The sequence below is a fragment of the Ictalurus furcatus genome, chromosome 21 (genome assembly GCF_023375685.1).
Source record: "Ictalurus furcatus strain D&B chromosome 21, Billie_1.0, whole genome shotgun sequence".
In the NCBI taxonomy this organism is placed as follows: Eukaryota; Metazoa; Chordata; class Actinopteri; order Siluriformes; family Ictaluridae; genus Ictalurus; species Ictalurus furcatus.
Window position 1 is genome coordinate 4,239,155 of NC_071275.1, and position 17,336 is coordinate 4,256,490.

A 17,336-nucleotide genomic window follows, 5' to 3' on the forward strand; every position below is an offset into this window, starting at 1 on the left:
AAGAAGAAACAGTTGGTGCTTGACTAACAACATGTACATGTTATGTACACATGGCCATCTTAAGCACTAGGTCAAGGTTTGTGATTTGAAACACAATAAGGTTTTAACAGAGAGAGGAAATGATCAATGGTAAATCTATGTTGATGCACTTATAGCTTTAGACTTTGTCCTAGAGCATTAAACACAATCATTTAGCAGTGTCCTAGTCCATAACCAGGGAATAAATATCACTCCTACTTTTAGGTTATGTGAACAGGAAGTGGAGCTGAGCTTCTGCCCAGTAATTACATGGAAATGTAAATTGCACTATGATATAATTGTGATAATAATTGTAAAATAACTATACACTACTTTATATATATATATATATATATATATATATATATATATATATATAAAAATCTAAAATGTATTTCTTTAGTCAAGGCAGTTGTTATGGAGGCCCTGAATCTTAGTCTCTTTTGTCTATTAGTGCCAAATTACCAAGAGGTCACATATTAAGTATGACGTTCCTAAAACATGTGAAGTTACACAATTCATTGCCATAACAACATCATAATTTGTGCCTATAAGATATTTGTTGCATCATGGCCATGCCTTATTAAAAATAACCACCACTTCATCTGAGCAGCTCTGTAGTTAACTGCTGTGTATGTACAGTATATTTGATCATTGAAGTAAAACATGCTAATTGCTCCAATTGAAAGGCTTCACAGTATCATTTACTATTGACAGAAAATCATATAACTGTTTTATTTATTGATTGATTTCCATCCAGCCATTTTCTAAACCACTTATCCTAGGTCAAAGGGAACCTGGAGTCTATCCCAGGGAACATCAAGCACAAGGCAGGGAGCACACTAGACAGGGTGCCAATCCATCGCAGGGCACACTACGGACACTTTTGACATGCCAATCAGGCTACCATGCAAGTATTTGGACTGGGGGAGGAAACCGGAGTACCTGGAGGAAACCCCCCACAAACGGGGAAAACATGCAAACTCTGCACACACAGGGCCACAGTGGGAATTGAATCTTCAACCCTGGAGGTGTAAGGCGAAAGTGCTAACCATTAAGCCACCGTGCACCCTGATTTTTTGTTTAATTATTTATAAAATTTTGATGTCAAAACTGACAAATATGTAAGTATTGTGGTCTGTTCACCCAACAGAAGGCAGTTAAATGAAATTCTTAACGTAGATCTATCGAAACTGTTAGTCACAATTTGTGATTGAAATCAATATTGAGAACATAAAATGAATGGTGCTCCTGCTATATTGTTGGCACCCATTAAAGATGTAGAGCACCTCCAGCTCCGAAATCCCAAATGAACCCCTGTGTATGATATTTGGTGCAACTTTGACACATGGCCAGTTATTAATTAATTCTTCTCCAGTGACCGCTTTATCTTGGCCTGGGAAAACTGGGTGCAGAATACACTGTGGATGGCACCATGCACACATGCTTTTGCACGTAGGGGCAATTTAGTGTAGCTAATCCACATACCAGGATACGGGAAGAACACATGAAACACCACATAGACAGTAACCCGAGCTCAGGATCACACCAGGGACCCTGGAGCTGTGAAGGAACTCTACCTTTGGCGCCACCATGTGGCAGGCTGCTGTTTTCTGTAAAAGTGCAATGCAGAATATATGATAAATAATTAACCCACTTAACCCATGACCCCTCAGTGGTTCCAGACTAAACCATTTCTAGCAGTTGGATGATTCCAAGACCATTTAGCCTTTGTACATGTTAAAATGAAACTTTATGCATCAAAATTATTTTTCAAAGCCAAATCAAAGTAAACAAGCATTTAACCAATCAAACATGTGTTAACCCATCTCAAACAATTTCCCATTTTTTTTGCTGACAGTGGCTGCATTGTGTTCTTCAACAAGTAACAGGGTTGAAAATAACAGGGTCTGAATCCGAAATCGCGTACTGCGACAGTACCTACTGCACAGCCGTTGAAACAGTACGTACTAATCAGTATGAGTGTGTAGTATAAATACGATCCTGGACATACTACATCCGCCATGTTGCCATTGTCATGTGACCTTCGACGTCATCAAAAATCTTAAAGGGACAACCAGATTAAAGCAACCGCACTAACGGCAAAATACACATCATGAAAGTGAATTAATAATGTAATGTGGTTAGTGTTAACAGACTGAGGTAAATTCATTAGCGTTAGCTTGGCCGGCTAAAGCATAATGGAGTTCACAAAAAAGGTTTCAAACGCTCTGACAACTGTTTTCTTGTTTAAACCTTCAACAAGTTAACAATTTATTCGGGTATTATTCAACAAGTTAACAATTTATTCGGGTATTATTAAACAAGTCCTTTTTAACCAAGGTTTAATACTTAACAAGAGCCGACACGCTGTCGTCCGCCATTTTTTTTTTCTGAGCTCGTCCTCACCAGTCCCGTTGCATTATGGGATTTTTTGTGACTGCAAAATTTCAGCGGAAGTAGTGTGTCATCCGGGGATTTCTGGCCTAGTGAGAATTCGGACGCAGTCAGGGTTTTATTTATTTTCTTTTCTTTTCTTTTCTTTTCTTTTCTTTTTTTTAAAGAATGAGCAAATCCACAAAATGTGATAAACGACTTAACATCCACGCTAATGAGATGAGAGCATTAAAGACATTCTATTGGTTTATTTCAAATAGTTTCTTATTAATTATTTACTTTCAGTCTATAATTTGGGCAACATGGTTGTACTTTCCACCTCATCAATTATTATCACAGTAACAGTGAAAATAAAGAAATAAGAAATAACATATTTCTTAAAGTGAGAATTTTTTTTCTTCCTTGCCACGATTTGGATGATGCAACTTCCTGTTGAACACGTGATTTGATAGGGTTGAACGTGTTCAGGTAACAGGGTAGAATAAAAGTGATGGGACGCAACTAAAATGTCCATTTTTTAAAAATAATCAGTAAAGGATGACTAATATATGTTTCAGGCATGGATTTATGTTGATTTATACATTAATGCATTTTTTTTTTAAATTATATATTTAAAAATATTTTTAGATCTTTTGAAAAACATTTGTGTTACTATTACTTATTTATTGCACTGCACTATTGCACTTTCATCTGTACGTGAACACCTCTTATACGTGGCTGGACCTTTGTGTCTGCAAACTATCAATACTACTGGCAGTATACAAATTAAAATTCATTGTCATGGCAAATATATTCTTTTAATAACTGCTTTATTCTGGTCAGGGTTGTGGTGGATCCGGAGTTTATGCTGGGAACACTGGGCGTGAGGCAGGAATATACCCTGGATGGGATACCAGTCCATTGCAGGACACCATACACTTCACACCAAGGGGCATATTTATCTTAGCCAAGCCACTTACTGTCATGTTTTTGGGATGTGGGAGGAAATCAGAGAACCAGAGGATTGAACTGGGGACCCTGCAGCTATGAGGTGGCAGGGCTCTGTTTTATTCTATTATACAGGGTGTCCCAAATGTCTCCATACATAGGGGAAGTGATAACTTTTTAGATTATTTAGCATACTTAGATTATGTTACATACATATATATTTTTTTCAGATAGACTTTAACAATGCGTTTAGCAATAGAAGAACCTAATGAAATCATTCTAATTGCAGGATTGGGAAGCTGTCGCAAGTTTGTGATGGACTTTAACAGGAAACATGGCAAGCACATCACACACAATACTGTTCCCACGCTTATTAACAAAAGACTGGTAGTGTTGGGGGCTAACCGAGAAGTGGACGTCCACGAACATCCACTGACGACGGCACAACCGACGTGGTGCTGGCAAACATAGTCCCTTATGTATGGAGACTTTTGGGACACTCATTCATTATTGCTAAAACTAAGTGGACCCATTACACCTGTATGTGATTGCTGAACATCCCAGTCCAGATTTAGTTCCCCTTTGCTGTTATAATAACCTCCACTCTTCTGGGAAGGCTTTCCAATAGATGGAGCATGGCTGTGGGGATTTGCTCATTCAGCCATGAGAGCGTTAGTGAGGTCAGGCACTGATGTCTGCTGAGGAGGCCTGGGGTGCAGTTCATCCCAAAGGTGTTCAGCGGGGTTGAGGTCAGGGCAGCACACTCGAGTTCTTCAACGCCAACCTTGACACACCATCTCATGGAGCTTGCTTTGTGCACAGGGCCATGATCATGCCAGAACAGGTTTTGGCCTCTTAATTGAAGCATCCAGATGCATTCTAGACGATTGTGTGCTTTAAAAGTTGTGTCAACAGCTTGAGGAAGTTCAATATATCTTACAGACTTTGGTCTAGGTGGAGCTGCAACACTCCAGTACATCAGTCGGCGCTGTTGCACATCATTTTTTAGACCCTAAACTACAAGAGAAGATGGAAATGATCTGTTATCTCGTGGAATCACAGCAGACATGGAAGGGACTGAATGTTTTCTCTGCAGATCTCATGACCCGTGTATGCATTAGACGTATATTGTCGTTCTCCAGGTTTTCTATAATGGTGTAGCGCAGTTTTTTTTAACCTGGTGAAAATGGACTGTGCGGCGTTTACGGAGCAAAACACAGAAAGAAGTGTTTGTATCGTTGGGTCGGAACTAGTGGAGAACTACACGGTAAGTTATTTAATATTTAGCAGCATCCTATAAATGTAGTTAACGTCTATTTAGACTGCGCGTAGACATATCCTTTAATAATACATTATCCAGCTTATCTTGGGACACTTATCGTACTGACCGCATCCTAAATACCTCTCTACTGGACATATAGTACACTAGATAGTCTATAGAATCAAGTATTTCACACCCCTTGGTAGTGCACTTAAATAGTGAGTGACGAGCTGTTTGGGATCGAGCCAGTGTTTACGTCAAAGTCGAGAAAATTACTGCGAGGACTGCTGGATATTATTGATCAGCGTTATGTTTTATATAACATACAGATAGAATCGCGCAGGTTAGTTAGCTGTCATGCTAACAAGCCTGGGTATGTGTCGTGAAGTTGATAGCTAGTTTGCAAAACCCTTGAGCTAGCAAGAGAAGCACTGCGAAATAAAATATCGCTAATATTTAGATTCTGTTTACTCTCTTTATTATCGGGATATCTATAATAATAAACATTAGTTGTCTGTCTATTTGAAGTTAACTTAAAATCCACTGTTACTGGACGTTCAGACCATGCTGTCTGGTTTACTAGCCGATTTATGCTAGCTGTGTAGCTAATTTAGACAGCTAGCTAACGCCAGGTCAGTTCATCTCGCGCCTTCAACAGAGCAGTCCTGTTGCAATAGTAGTTTAATTATTTTCTGTAGGTTTTAAAGAGACGTTACTTTGCGAAAGTGAACGCGGTTCGAGTGCAGTAACGTTTTTAATCTTGTACTGTTTTATAAAATGGTTGACAACGCATTAACACCCTAGTACAAACATGATAAATCAACATTAGCTAACTCACAGTGCCATATGCTTTCTTTGTGTTACACAGAATGACAATATCAGAAATCTTTGTGAAGATGAGAAGGGTTTCAGATGTTTCCTATACGCTCTGGTATTAAACTTTGAAAGAATTTTCCAGAGGTAATGATTATATCTGAATCTTTCAGTTAGCGCACCCCAGGTGTCTGGGTTAACACAAAGAAGAAAGTGTTAGTGTTTTTCAATTAAAACTCGGTTACAACATGGCCTAAATATTACAGCATTTGAGCTTATGTAAGCACTTATATTTATTAGTAAGCTCAAATCCCTGTTGTCATGCTCTAGTTAGGTGGCCAAAATACAGAATAATCAAGTATATAGCTGATGAAAAGCATCCCTACTGCATGATGCTCCCACCACCAGGCTTCACTTTGGGGATGGTAATGTCAGACTGAAAATAGAGCAGGGTGTTTTGAACTTGCTAACATGAATTCTTCCTGTTTTTACTCTGTTTAGGTTTACATAATTGAGGTGAAGGTTGGGGAACACCGGTGGACTGTAAAGCATCGCTACAGTGACTTCTATGAACTGCATGAAAAGGTACGTTTCAATCGTGTGTATACGGTTTATAGCAGTGGTTCTCAACCTGGGGGTGCAGAGAGATGGGAATGGGGGGGGGGGGGGGACACAGACAGGAGGGTATCATTTGGGTTCTCGGGTGTATTTTATTGCTTTTCAAATAGAATGTGCGTAAATGAAGAATCCCTCTCCGTCTGTATTTTCTTTTTGCTGGGAAGAAGTGGAGCTTAGCCTGCTGTTTATCTAGCAGATGGGTGTTGACAACTTAGTGACTTTTCAGATCCCTTTAGCAACTTTTTTGCCCCGCCAAAAAAGTGCCTAGTGACAAATCTAGAGACTTTTTGGACAAACCTTAGCGACTTTCCAAATGTGGGCAGTACTGTCCTGCAAGCGTGAGGTCTTGCTTTCGCGCTGCACTCACACCTCCCTCTGCGTCTGCTCTGTTCAGTGAGTGGCTGAGAGCCGGAGATTTAAAAATGTCTTGGATGACACACCCTTAGTCCCAGTTTACATCATTCGTGTGCGACTGTTTGTAGAATGCAAGACGAATGGAATGCAACATGTTTTACATGTAAAATAGTCCACGTTATTACAGCCTAGTTCTCTTGTTCAAGGAGTTATAGTGTTCAGAAACATTTTTGATCATTCATGTTCCATACATAGTTTTATAAAAGTTATGAAAAGTAATAATAAAAAAAAATCTATCTATCAAAAACAGATTATGGATTAGGTTTATATATATATATATATATATATATATATATATATATATATATATATATATATATATATATATATATATATATATATATGTGTGTGTATATATATATATATATATATATATATATATATATATATATATATATATATATATATATATATATATATATACCTAATTGTGTGTATGTGTGTATATATAGATAGATAAGTTTTATATAGAATAGATAATCATTATACCCGGTCTGCTCCAATATGGGGGTGCATGCGACATGATGGGGGAGGCTTTAATTACAAAAGGTTGAAAGCCTCTGGTTTATACTAACTGAGCCCTTATTAACATACTGGGTACAAATGAATTTATTTGTAAATCTTTGCATTGAAATATGCATACTTTGCAAAGTATTTTGCATTGATGCATATGAATCACTAATTTGAACACTGAATATAAGCTTCACAATACCGCATTAAAAAAAAAAAGTCAGATTACATTGTCAAGTTTAACTAGCTTAGTTATTTCAGTTACACTTACAAACACATGAGTATTCAGGAAACCAGCATTACTAAAACCTGACTGAAAACATTTACACACAATTTTACTAAATGATTGACAAATGTGGCCTTCATTCATTTGTATCATGATAGTTTGCAGTATTTGAGGTATTGTATGGTTTACGTGTCTTTCAGCTCACTTCGGAGAAGAAGATTGATAAACATCTGCTGCCTCCTAAGAAGATAATTGGTAAAAATTCCAAAACTCTTGTGGAAAAGAGGCAGAAGGAGCTGGAGGTGTATCTGCAAACTTTGCTCAACCGATTCCCTGTGGCTGTACCAAAGGTTTTATCCATCTTTCTACACTTCCAGTTGTATGTAAGTGTTTCTATGCATCTTTTATGGTGTTTTGTTTGGTGTGCGAATGGGGCCAGCTGTTTATATAAAAAGCGACTGACAAGTGAGTCTAAACATAGAAGGATCGTTAACATTGTCCGTGCGAATGTTGTCATGTCTTGTATTGAAGAAAAGTAATAATAAGGAATAATTATAAGTAAATTGCTGTACTATAAGAGCAATCAAACACTTAGCAACGATAAAATAAGCAACGATGGGGCGACGTGAAGCGCAATGACGGATCGTGTGTTTTGTCCATTTTATTTTATACAACATTTAATGTTGTGGAACATCCATGAGACAAATTAGTTCCTGTTCTAGATTATATTCTACATCAGCCTTCACTGTCCTCTCTTGAAGTTAACGTGACAAAAAAAAGCACAGCAGCTTACAGAGAAACCAGAAAGCACAAAGTCCTCCGAGATTAATCTCAGTTAAGCGTAAAACCATCCTGATTTCTAATAACACTGCGATAGTAGTAGTATGGATTATATTCCACAGCCACAATGATGAAATAATTATGTACAAATAATACGTTCATTCTTTAATGTGTGTGATTTTTGGCATAGAAAATGAGGCTGCTGTTCAGCATCTGTGTATTTTATCGTTTTTGACACTTTAACCGTTGTTGACGCTGCTCGGTTGAATACTGTTGACCTGTGGACACAGTAACAGATCAGATGCAGCATTCCTCCCTACTCAGCATTTCTAACACAGGCCAAACTCCACGCCCACACTAACTAAAGGTGGGGCAGAATTAGAAAGATTGAAAAGAGATCCAGACTGTGGTATTACTTTTCTTTTGACTTATACATATATACACATATATATGTATGTATGTGTAATATATATATATATATATATATATATATATATATATATATATATACACACATACATATATGTATGTATGTATGTATGTGTATATATATATATATATATATATATATATATATATATATATATATATATATATATATATATATATATATGTGTATGTGTGTAATATGTATGTATAATTCCACTATTTACAGGTGCTTGTGAATGATTTTATTTCTCTTTGGCTTGGTTATGTCTGTGTTTTTCTCCCTTATCTCCTGACAAAATTATGGTCCAAATTACTTGCTGTTTTTCTTTTTTCTTTGATAAACTCTGCAGTGGTTTGATCATTTTAGTCCTGTCCCCCACTGTGTAAATCACACCGGTGATTTTGCACTGCTGTGTGTTTAGTTGGCTGGCGTGTACCCTTAGTGAGCACTTCATGAAACGTGAAATCAGAAGCGTATGATCCTGCCGGTTGAGTAGCTAGGTTTGTCTTCCCCAGACTAGTTGTTAATGTAATACTCTTTTGGCTTTGCACTTAATTATGACTGACAAAGTACACAAGCATAAACGAAGATATATATTTTAAAAACGGATTGGTAGGGCAAAACAGTATTTAGTCGCCACAAATAACCAACATTAGAAATTTATTGCAAAGCTGTTGTTGGCACTTACAGCTTCAAGAAGCACAGTTTTCAATGTGATTGAAGTCAGGAGGTCGTCTTGCGTTATTCTGGCCGTATGTTTGAGCTCGTTGTCTTGTTGAAACGTCCATCTTCTCACAAGATTCAGTTTCTTGGCTGATGAGATTAAATTCTCCTCTATCATGTCCCGATACATCACCCTATTCATGTTTCCTTCCATGATGTGTAATGCCCCAGTACTGTTTGCAGAGAAACAGCACCATATCATGATCCTCCACACTTCACTGTAGGTTTGATGTTTTTGAGATCATGCGTGCAATCCTCCTTTGAATTACTGAAAAAATTATATTATTGTTTCTGCTGACTAGAATATATTGTTCCATATTTAGTATTTAATTAGTATATAAGACCCCCAATAACGTTCTGATACGTGTCAATGCTTTTAGACATGGATCTCTGCTAAAAAAAACCCCAAAACAAAACAACAACTAAGTAGGAGGTTTGTGTGTGTGCGGTGTAGGAATGGAGATGATTGTGTGCAGTTTATTGCTTATTATTCTCTGTGTAACTATTGTTCCTGCTGCTTTCAGGTCATCCTACAACTCTTTTGGACTGACTACTGGCTTCTCTCTTAACTTCCTCATCATTAGTCTGAGAATGCATTGTGATATCTTGCATGGCGCACATGTCCAGGCATAATTAGTTGTGGTTCAGCGAGCTTTCCACCTACACGATATCAAACCGCTTGTACCGACAGGAATGTTGAAGGTCTTTGCTATGGCTCTGTAGTTTTTTTCCACTTGAGTGTTGTTGTTTAATATCGTTGTCCCTGAGAACTTTAGAACGCTCCTTCACCTTCATCATGATTGCTACTCGTTGCGTGAAAACTTCACCAATGGCAACGTCTTTTATTATGACACCAGGTGCAACTTGCACAGGAACATTTTTGGGCAGCATTTATATCTACAACTTGATTTATTTATTTAACCTTTGCATACAGTATATGCATTTCTTAGTCTGTACAAGTACAGAAGACATTGTGTGTAAATTTGCATTGGGTATTTGCACTCTAAGTGTATTCCAGAAGTATAACAAAAACAAAAGTATCCTTTTAGGTTCTCAACTTTGGAGTTGCGATGCCTTAATAGCTTGAGGTTTTTGACATATTTGGACTAGCAAATATTTGATCAACATTTGAAGGTGATACACTATCAAATGACACACATAACATTTTCATTGCCATTTTGTAGTAATTTTCACGATTACTGAGAAAACAGATCAGTCACGTGGAAAAAGTAAGTACACCCCTACTTTTATCACACCTTCAAATACATAGAATTAGAATCAGGTGTTTGATGATTGGGTGACAGTGATTAGAACCTGCTTAGGGGGTGCAGGTGGAACTTGTCTTATTTATACTCCTCTCATATCTAATGTCTGGTGTTCCCTTTGTTATTGAGGTGTGTGGTGTCATCATGCCAAGATCTAAAGAGTTCTGTAAGGCCTTCCAAAAAAAAAAAAGGTTGTGGATGCCTATGAGTCTGGCAAGGGATTTAAAAAGATCTCCAAATTATTTGAAATGCATCATTTCACTGTATGAAAAATAATCTACCAATGGCGCAGATTTCAAACGACTGGCCGTCCTAGCAAATTCAGCCCAAGAGCAGACCGTCTGATGCAAAAAGAAGTCTCCAAGAACCACAAAATTTCATCACAGGATCTTCTAGTAAGTCTTGCAACTGTTGCTGTCAAAGTGCCTGCTTTTACAATCAGAAAGACTGCACAAATTTGACCTGTATGGGAGGCGTACCAGGAAAAACCGTTGCAAGACTACAGTTTGCCAATGAGCATATAGACAAAGACCAGGGCTTTTGGAATAATGTGCTCTGGCCACAGTAGCACGGTGGGGGAAATGGTATGGTTTAGGGTTGCTTTTCTGCATCAGGGAATGGACAGCTTGCATTCATTGATTCAACTATGAATCCTGCATCATATCAAGGAGTGCTTGAAGATAATGTGAGGCCATATTTCCAAAAGTATAAGTTGAACCTAAAGTGGACCTTTCAACAGGATAATGATCCTAAGCACACGAGCAAATCAACCAAGGAACGGCTCAAAAAGAAGAAATGGAGAGTTATGGACTTATGGCCGAGTCAAAACCCGGATTTGAATCCCATTGAAATGTTGTGGGGGGGATTTGAAATGGAAAGGACATGCAGGAAAACCCTCAAGCATCTTGCAACTGAAAGAATATTGCATGGAAGAGTGTTCAAAAATTCCAGCAGGTCTGGTGGACAGGCATCATGTGGAATGCCTACAAGAAGCTTTTCTGCTAAAGGGGGCAATGCTAACGTCTGAGGCCAAGGGTGTACTTAATTTTCCACAGAAGAATCTCACATCTATTGATAGTTCTGTTGGATAAATGATTGAAAAAGCTCATTTTCCTTCTGGTTTTGTTCAAGTATATCACCTTTATTAATAGGCACTGTTTCAAAGATGATCAAATGTCTGCTTGTCCATATATGTGTGTAAAAAAAAAAAAAAAAAAAAAAAAGGCAACCATATCCATGGGGTGTACTTATTTTTTCCACAAGACTGTATTATAAATATGAGCAGTAATTGTGTATGATTTTAGAGTGAAATAAGAATTCCCTCCAGCCTAACTCCATCCTCAGCCTAACTCATGACATGCAGAAAAGGAATCCAGCTCTGTTGATCCCCCTGTTCTGTGTGGGAGAGGCCCTCTCTCAATTCGACACACAAATGATGCCATTTCCTTTAAAATCCATTAGAGCAGTTAAATATAGATGCAAGTGGAATACAGAAAGCGTGCTCACATCTTTTATATCTCACATCACATAATTTTTTAAATATAAATAAATTAATCATTTCCATGGAACGGTTTCGCATAATTTTTTCCAGGAGTGCCATTTAGGTAAGATATTTATAGATAATGTTAATAATAGTAACTAGCTACATGTAAAGCAGCAGACAGTCTTTTGGTTGGTTGTAAATCTAATCACAAAACTGCATGTTATGACACATTAATGTGTGAAAATCCTCTATTTTAGGAAAACAATTGTATTTATTGAGATTAATAAACAAAAATTGCTGGTAACAAACATTAATCAGTCTATTAAGCTCAAAGTATACGTCACTTTTTACGTATATGCTAGGAACAGTGTACAGTACGTGCGCCAGCAGGTTTTTCTAACCGTATTTTGTACGTGCAGGTCGCACATGCACATTTAATTCTTTTGCACTATGTAGTTGTTCCACAAACTTGGCAACAATGACCCAGGGCCGTTGATTCTCAAGGTAGCCGAAGGGAAAAAAAACCGGAAGAATCGGAAACGAGTGCAAGGTAGAACAACAGTGGATGGTGCGAGGAAGTTAGAAAGTACCCGCAGTTGCAAAGTTGCAGTCAAAATTATTCAACCCCCATTGCAAATCAGGTTTATTGTCAAAACTTTCAGCTGTTTGCGATGAACAAATCAAACAAAAGCAATTGAAATAGTTCAACACACCGAATGCTTCAAGTGGTTTCCCCAAGTTCAACTGAAAATACAACTTATGACTTCTCCAGTCTCAAAATTATTCAACCCCTCAATGGCAAGCATCTTTAGTACTTAGTAGAGCATCCTTTTGCTGTTATGACCTGCCGCAAACGAGATGCATAGCCAGACACCAGCTTCTGGCAGTGTTCCTGAGGAATCTTAACCCATTCTTCATGAGCAGTGGCCTCCAATTCCAGTTTTTCACACACATATGTGTGTGTGTGTGTGTGTATATATATATATATATATATAATATAATATAATATAATATAATATAATATAATATAATATTATATATATATATATATATAATGTGTGTGTGTGTGTGTGTGTGTATGTATATATAAAAAATAACAATGGGCTATAAAGTCATGTCCTTGGTTTGGATGTGTCTTCTGTCAGACTAATTATCTATTGTACCTTTTAAAGGACAAATCCACCCTGAAATATGTTTATATTGAAATATTTATTATAATATTGTAAATTACTTCTAATACTATAAATTTTGATGTACAATATTTTTAAGGAACTTTAAGGAGCCAAAAACTGAGTAAACGTATAACAGTACCCATGACACATAACACATTTACATCCAGTTAATCTGAATGCTGGTAATCAGTGCATTTGTAGTGAGTTTATGATGTAGATAGAAAGCACTTTCACGTGCTACCAATGAGAGGTCGACGGATACTGGATTTTACTGGTAACTAAGTCGGGCAGTACCTGTCGATAACGGATTAATCAACCGAGTTTTTAAAAGTGATACTGAATGAAAACATTGCACCCAAAGTAAAATATTGCTGAAGTTTACTGCTGAACATTACTGACTGTACCATGAAAATGTAAAATATATAAAACTATTAATATATATTAACTATTAATAAATATTGTTTAAAACCGATCAGTCGTTTGACCTCTACTACCAGTGATGAAATATTTTACAGTTCTGTTTTGAGTGCATCTGTTTATTAACACTCACAGCGCACACTGTTTGGTGGGAAACTGTGAATCGTTCACTCGAAATGTCTCACTTTATTACCTGCTGCTAGAGAATGAATTTGTTATTATTATTTTATTTTAGTGCCTGACTCGACAACATGTAAAGCTCTGTACTGTGATAACATAATTTAGTCAATGTGGTTAAAGTTCTGTAATATCAAATGAATCAAACAGAATATCAGTGAAACCCAGGTGCTTTCCACATAACATCTTTCACACCTGGAAACCCCCCCTAAATATTTTATCAAATTGATGAGATCAGCAAATCACTCAAATATATGATGTGGTTTTATGATTTTATCTAAATAAAATATTAACAAGTGATTGCTTTTCCTTGTTTTCAGGAAATCAATGGCATCGCTGCTACCCTTGCAGAAGACCTGTACCACACAGGTATGATTTTATGCTCATATATTTTGAGAAATTTGGGCGTGCATCACATAACTGTGACTTGCTTTCCTTTATCATCACCCTGTTCTTGGCTGTTGCTTGCTTTAGTCCTCGAATTACATCAATGGATAGTACACTCTTGTAAAAATCAAACGTTTGAAAATATGGACAGGCTTCAGATCGACCGGTTTACTCCAATCATATGTTTCAGTAGTCATCAAGCATAAAAATGAAAATGGTTTACATGGTGAGCAGAAATCCCCAAATTTATTCAGACATGCATGAAAGACGATATGCCAGCTGCCATTAGGCTTCACTGCAGCAAATCTTTCAGTTAATTAAAAATGCACTAAAGACTTTTTTGGTATAGGGCACGGTGGTTAGCACATTTACCTCGCACCTCCAGAGTTGGGGGGGTTTGATTCCCACCTCTGCCCTGCGTGCGCTGAATTTGCACGTTCTTCCCGTGCTTCAGGGGTTTCCTCTGGGTACTCGATTTCCTCCCCCAGTCCAAAGACATCAACTGTAGGCTGATTGGCATGTCTAAATAGTTCGTAGTGTGTGAAGGTGTGTGTGTGTGATTGCGCCTTGCAATAGATTGCCAGGAAGTCCCGTCATCCTCATAACGCCTCCCCCAAACATGGATGGATGCACTTTTTTTTTTTTTTTTTTTTTGGTGCCTTGATCGTATCGTTTGTTATTTTTATTACACATGCATTAAAAGCATAAAGTTTACATACTTCAGCAATAATTACACTTGTGAACAGAAACACGATTAACTTGCACAACAGACGCGACCTTTAACTCTTGTATGGTACAATATACACAACTGTGCTGACAGTCAGTTCTGATTGAACTCCTGTCCTGAAACTTCGACTCAGTTAGATTAATCAGACATAATTATGTCATGACGCTTGTGAACAGAAACACCATTAATGCAACTTGCACCAAAGAAGCAACCTTTATCTCTTGTATGGTACAGTATACATCCTTTACATTGACTCAACAGCAGTATTGTATATTTCACTTGCAGGAACACTGACTGCAATCCATGGATAGTGAATTTAAATAATAGAAGTGATATTGTAACACAGCTAACTGTCTTTTTTTTCTTTATTGATCATAAATCATAAACATAAAAATCTGTGTCTTTGCAGTTTATGTTATAATCTATGCTTTCTTCTTTCCTCAGGTGAGCAGTTGTTAGTTGCTGGTGAGGTTTTCCTCCTGAGGCCACTGCAGCTCTATGCCATCACCCAGCAGCTGAAGCTGGCCAAACCCAACTGCTCCAATGGAGATGCCAAGGCAGATCTTGGCCATATACTGGACTTTGCCTGCAGACTCAAATATCTCAAGGTGCACTAGATTTGCTTTGCCAATTGTGAGGTCGTTGCCGATTCCATGCGTCATTCATCCGGTTTATAGAATTTTATGTAGTGAAGTTTAGGCTTCTTTTTGGTGTTCATTGGTAGAAGTGACATCCATTGTTACTCTTTTAAGTAGAATGCCATTCTCCATTGTTTGCTTCCATTTTTCACTGGAAACCCACACCCATGAAGGCACATGTTTGATTTGGTGCCAGGTTGGTCTGGCTAGGGAAAGACAGCCGTTAGATACAGATATGACGGATGATCGGTTAAATGGACTGGTATTAACATTATGTATTGTGTATGTGCATGCACAGATCCCTGGGACGATAGGAGTTGTGGGTACCAGCAATATTGCGGAGCACAGTCTACCGTTTGACCTTTCCGTCTTTAAATCCGTGCTCCAGATTGAGGTAAGAGATATTTCCTTTGTGGCCAGCGATCAGTTGTAAATCCTCAAACCTTTTGGCGTATTGATTTGAGCAGGATGTATTCTCTGCAGTCTGACCAGCAAGAAAAGACATTTTTCCAATCATTCCAATTCAAACCAGATTTTTATGTGGATTGCAATCTGATTGTAACAATATTTTTGGATGTTCTATATTTTATTTTATTTTATTTTATTTTTTGTAATTTTAAGCTATAACTCCGATACGTCTTATACATTTAAACCCTTGGACTTATTAATTGTTTCTACAGGAACAAACAGCACTAAATCAGGTATTATAGCTAGCGGTTAGCTTAACCATATTCTTAATGGTTTGTTTAAATGACAGAAATCTAAAAAGATAAACCACATTATATATTTATTATGAGATCACTACTAGAAGTTACTTGGTCTGTTTGATACATATGTATAAAGTTAAATCATGTTAATTCCTAACAGTGTGCTCCTAAACACCTTTAAATTTTTATTATTATATATTTTTTTTCCAGATAAATGATTGCAGTTCAGGACAAATACGGGGACTTCCTGCATTGAAGCCCACTCTGGTTACACTCAGTATTCATCGTTCAGCTGCGTCCATGAAGGTTTGGATCTGAGCTGAGTAAACCACTTAAACCAATTTAACACTCCAGCTGCTGTATTGATTCTGAAGTGAGTTTGGGTGACTTTGCTCTGTAGGAAATTTTAGTTCCCGAAGCTGCCGAGTTTGCCAAGTGGGAACCTGAAGGCGTGGACATCGACTGTGCAGTGACTGCAATCATTCCAACCTGGAAGATACTGACCACCCTGGACATGAGCCACAATAACATCTACTGCATTGACGAGTCTGTGGTGAGACAACGTTGCCTTAAATTCTGTAGCTGCTAGGGATTTCTTTCTCTTCTTCTAAAACCATATGATCATAATGACAGGTGATTGAAGATCCATTTTATAATTGTTGGCTGATTTAAAGCAGTCGACGATTCAATACACACAGTATCACAAACAGTTTGTTTTTAATCCTGTGTTTTTTTTTTTGTACCCTTGATGCCTCCTTTGCTAAGAGTGACATTGACAGAGGCCACACCTCCTTTACTTGGACTGATGAACATACAGACCACGCTTCCTTCACTGTGACTGACTGAGCACATAGACCACGCCTCCTTCACTGTGACTGACTGAGCACATAGACCACGCCTCCTTCACTGTGACTGACTGAGCACATAGACCACGCCTCCTTCACTGTGACTGACTGAGCACATAGACCACGCCTCCTTCACTGTGACTGACTACACAGACCACGCCTCCTTCATTGTGATTGACTGAGCACATAGACCACACCTCCTTCACTGTGACTGACTACATAGACCATGCCTCCTTCACTGTGACTGACTGAGCACATAGACCACGCCTCCTTCACTGTGACTGACTGAGCACATAGACCATGCCTCCTTCACTGTGACTGACTGAGCACATAGACCACGCCTCCTTCACTGTGACTGACTACATAGACCACGCCTCCTTCACTGTGATTGACTGAGCACA

At 37.9% G+C, this 17,336-nt stretch overlaps 1 protein-coding gene across 9 annotated transcripts in view; it reads left to right on the forward strand.

Moving 5' to 3' along the window:
- Positions 1–3,971: 3,971 nt before the first annotated feature.
- nisch (nischarin) overlaps positions 3,972–17,336 on the forward strand; it is a 37,255-nt gene continuing 23,890 nt past the window's right edge. For 2 of the 9 annotated variants that reach the window (XM_053652826.1, XM_053652827.1), the window contains exons 1-8: positions 3,972–4,609; positions 5,918–6,001; positions 7,385–7,567; positions 13,952–14,000; positions 15,190–15,353; positions 15,682–15,777; positions 16,301–16,396; positions 16,491–16,643. In XM_053652826.1, the coding sequence (XP_053508801.1) occupies positions 4,529–4,609; positions 5,918–6,001; positions 7,385–7,567; positions 13,952–14,000; positions 15,190–15,353; positions 15,682–15,777; positions 16,301–16,396; positions 16,491–16,643 (906 nt within the window). In that variant the 5' untranslated portion in view covers positions 3,972–4,528. The remainder of the gene's footprint in view (positions 4,610–5,917; positions 6,002–7,384; positions 7,568–13,951; positions 14,001–15,189; positions 15,354–15,681; positions 15,778–16,300; positions 16,397–16,490; positions 16,644–17,336) is intronic. The other 7 variants (XM_053652825.1, XM_053652828.1, XM_053652830.1 and 4 more) reach the window with 4 other exon arrangements.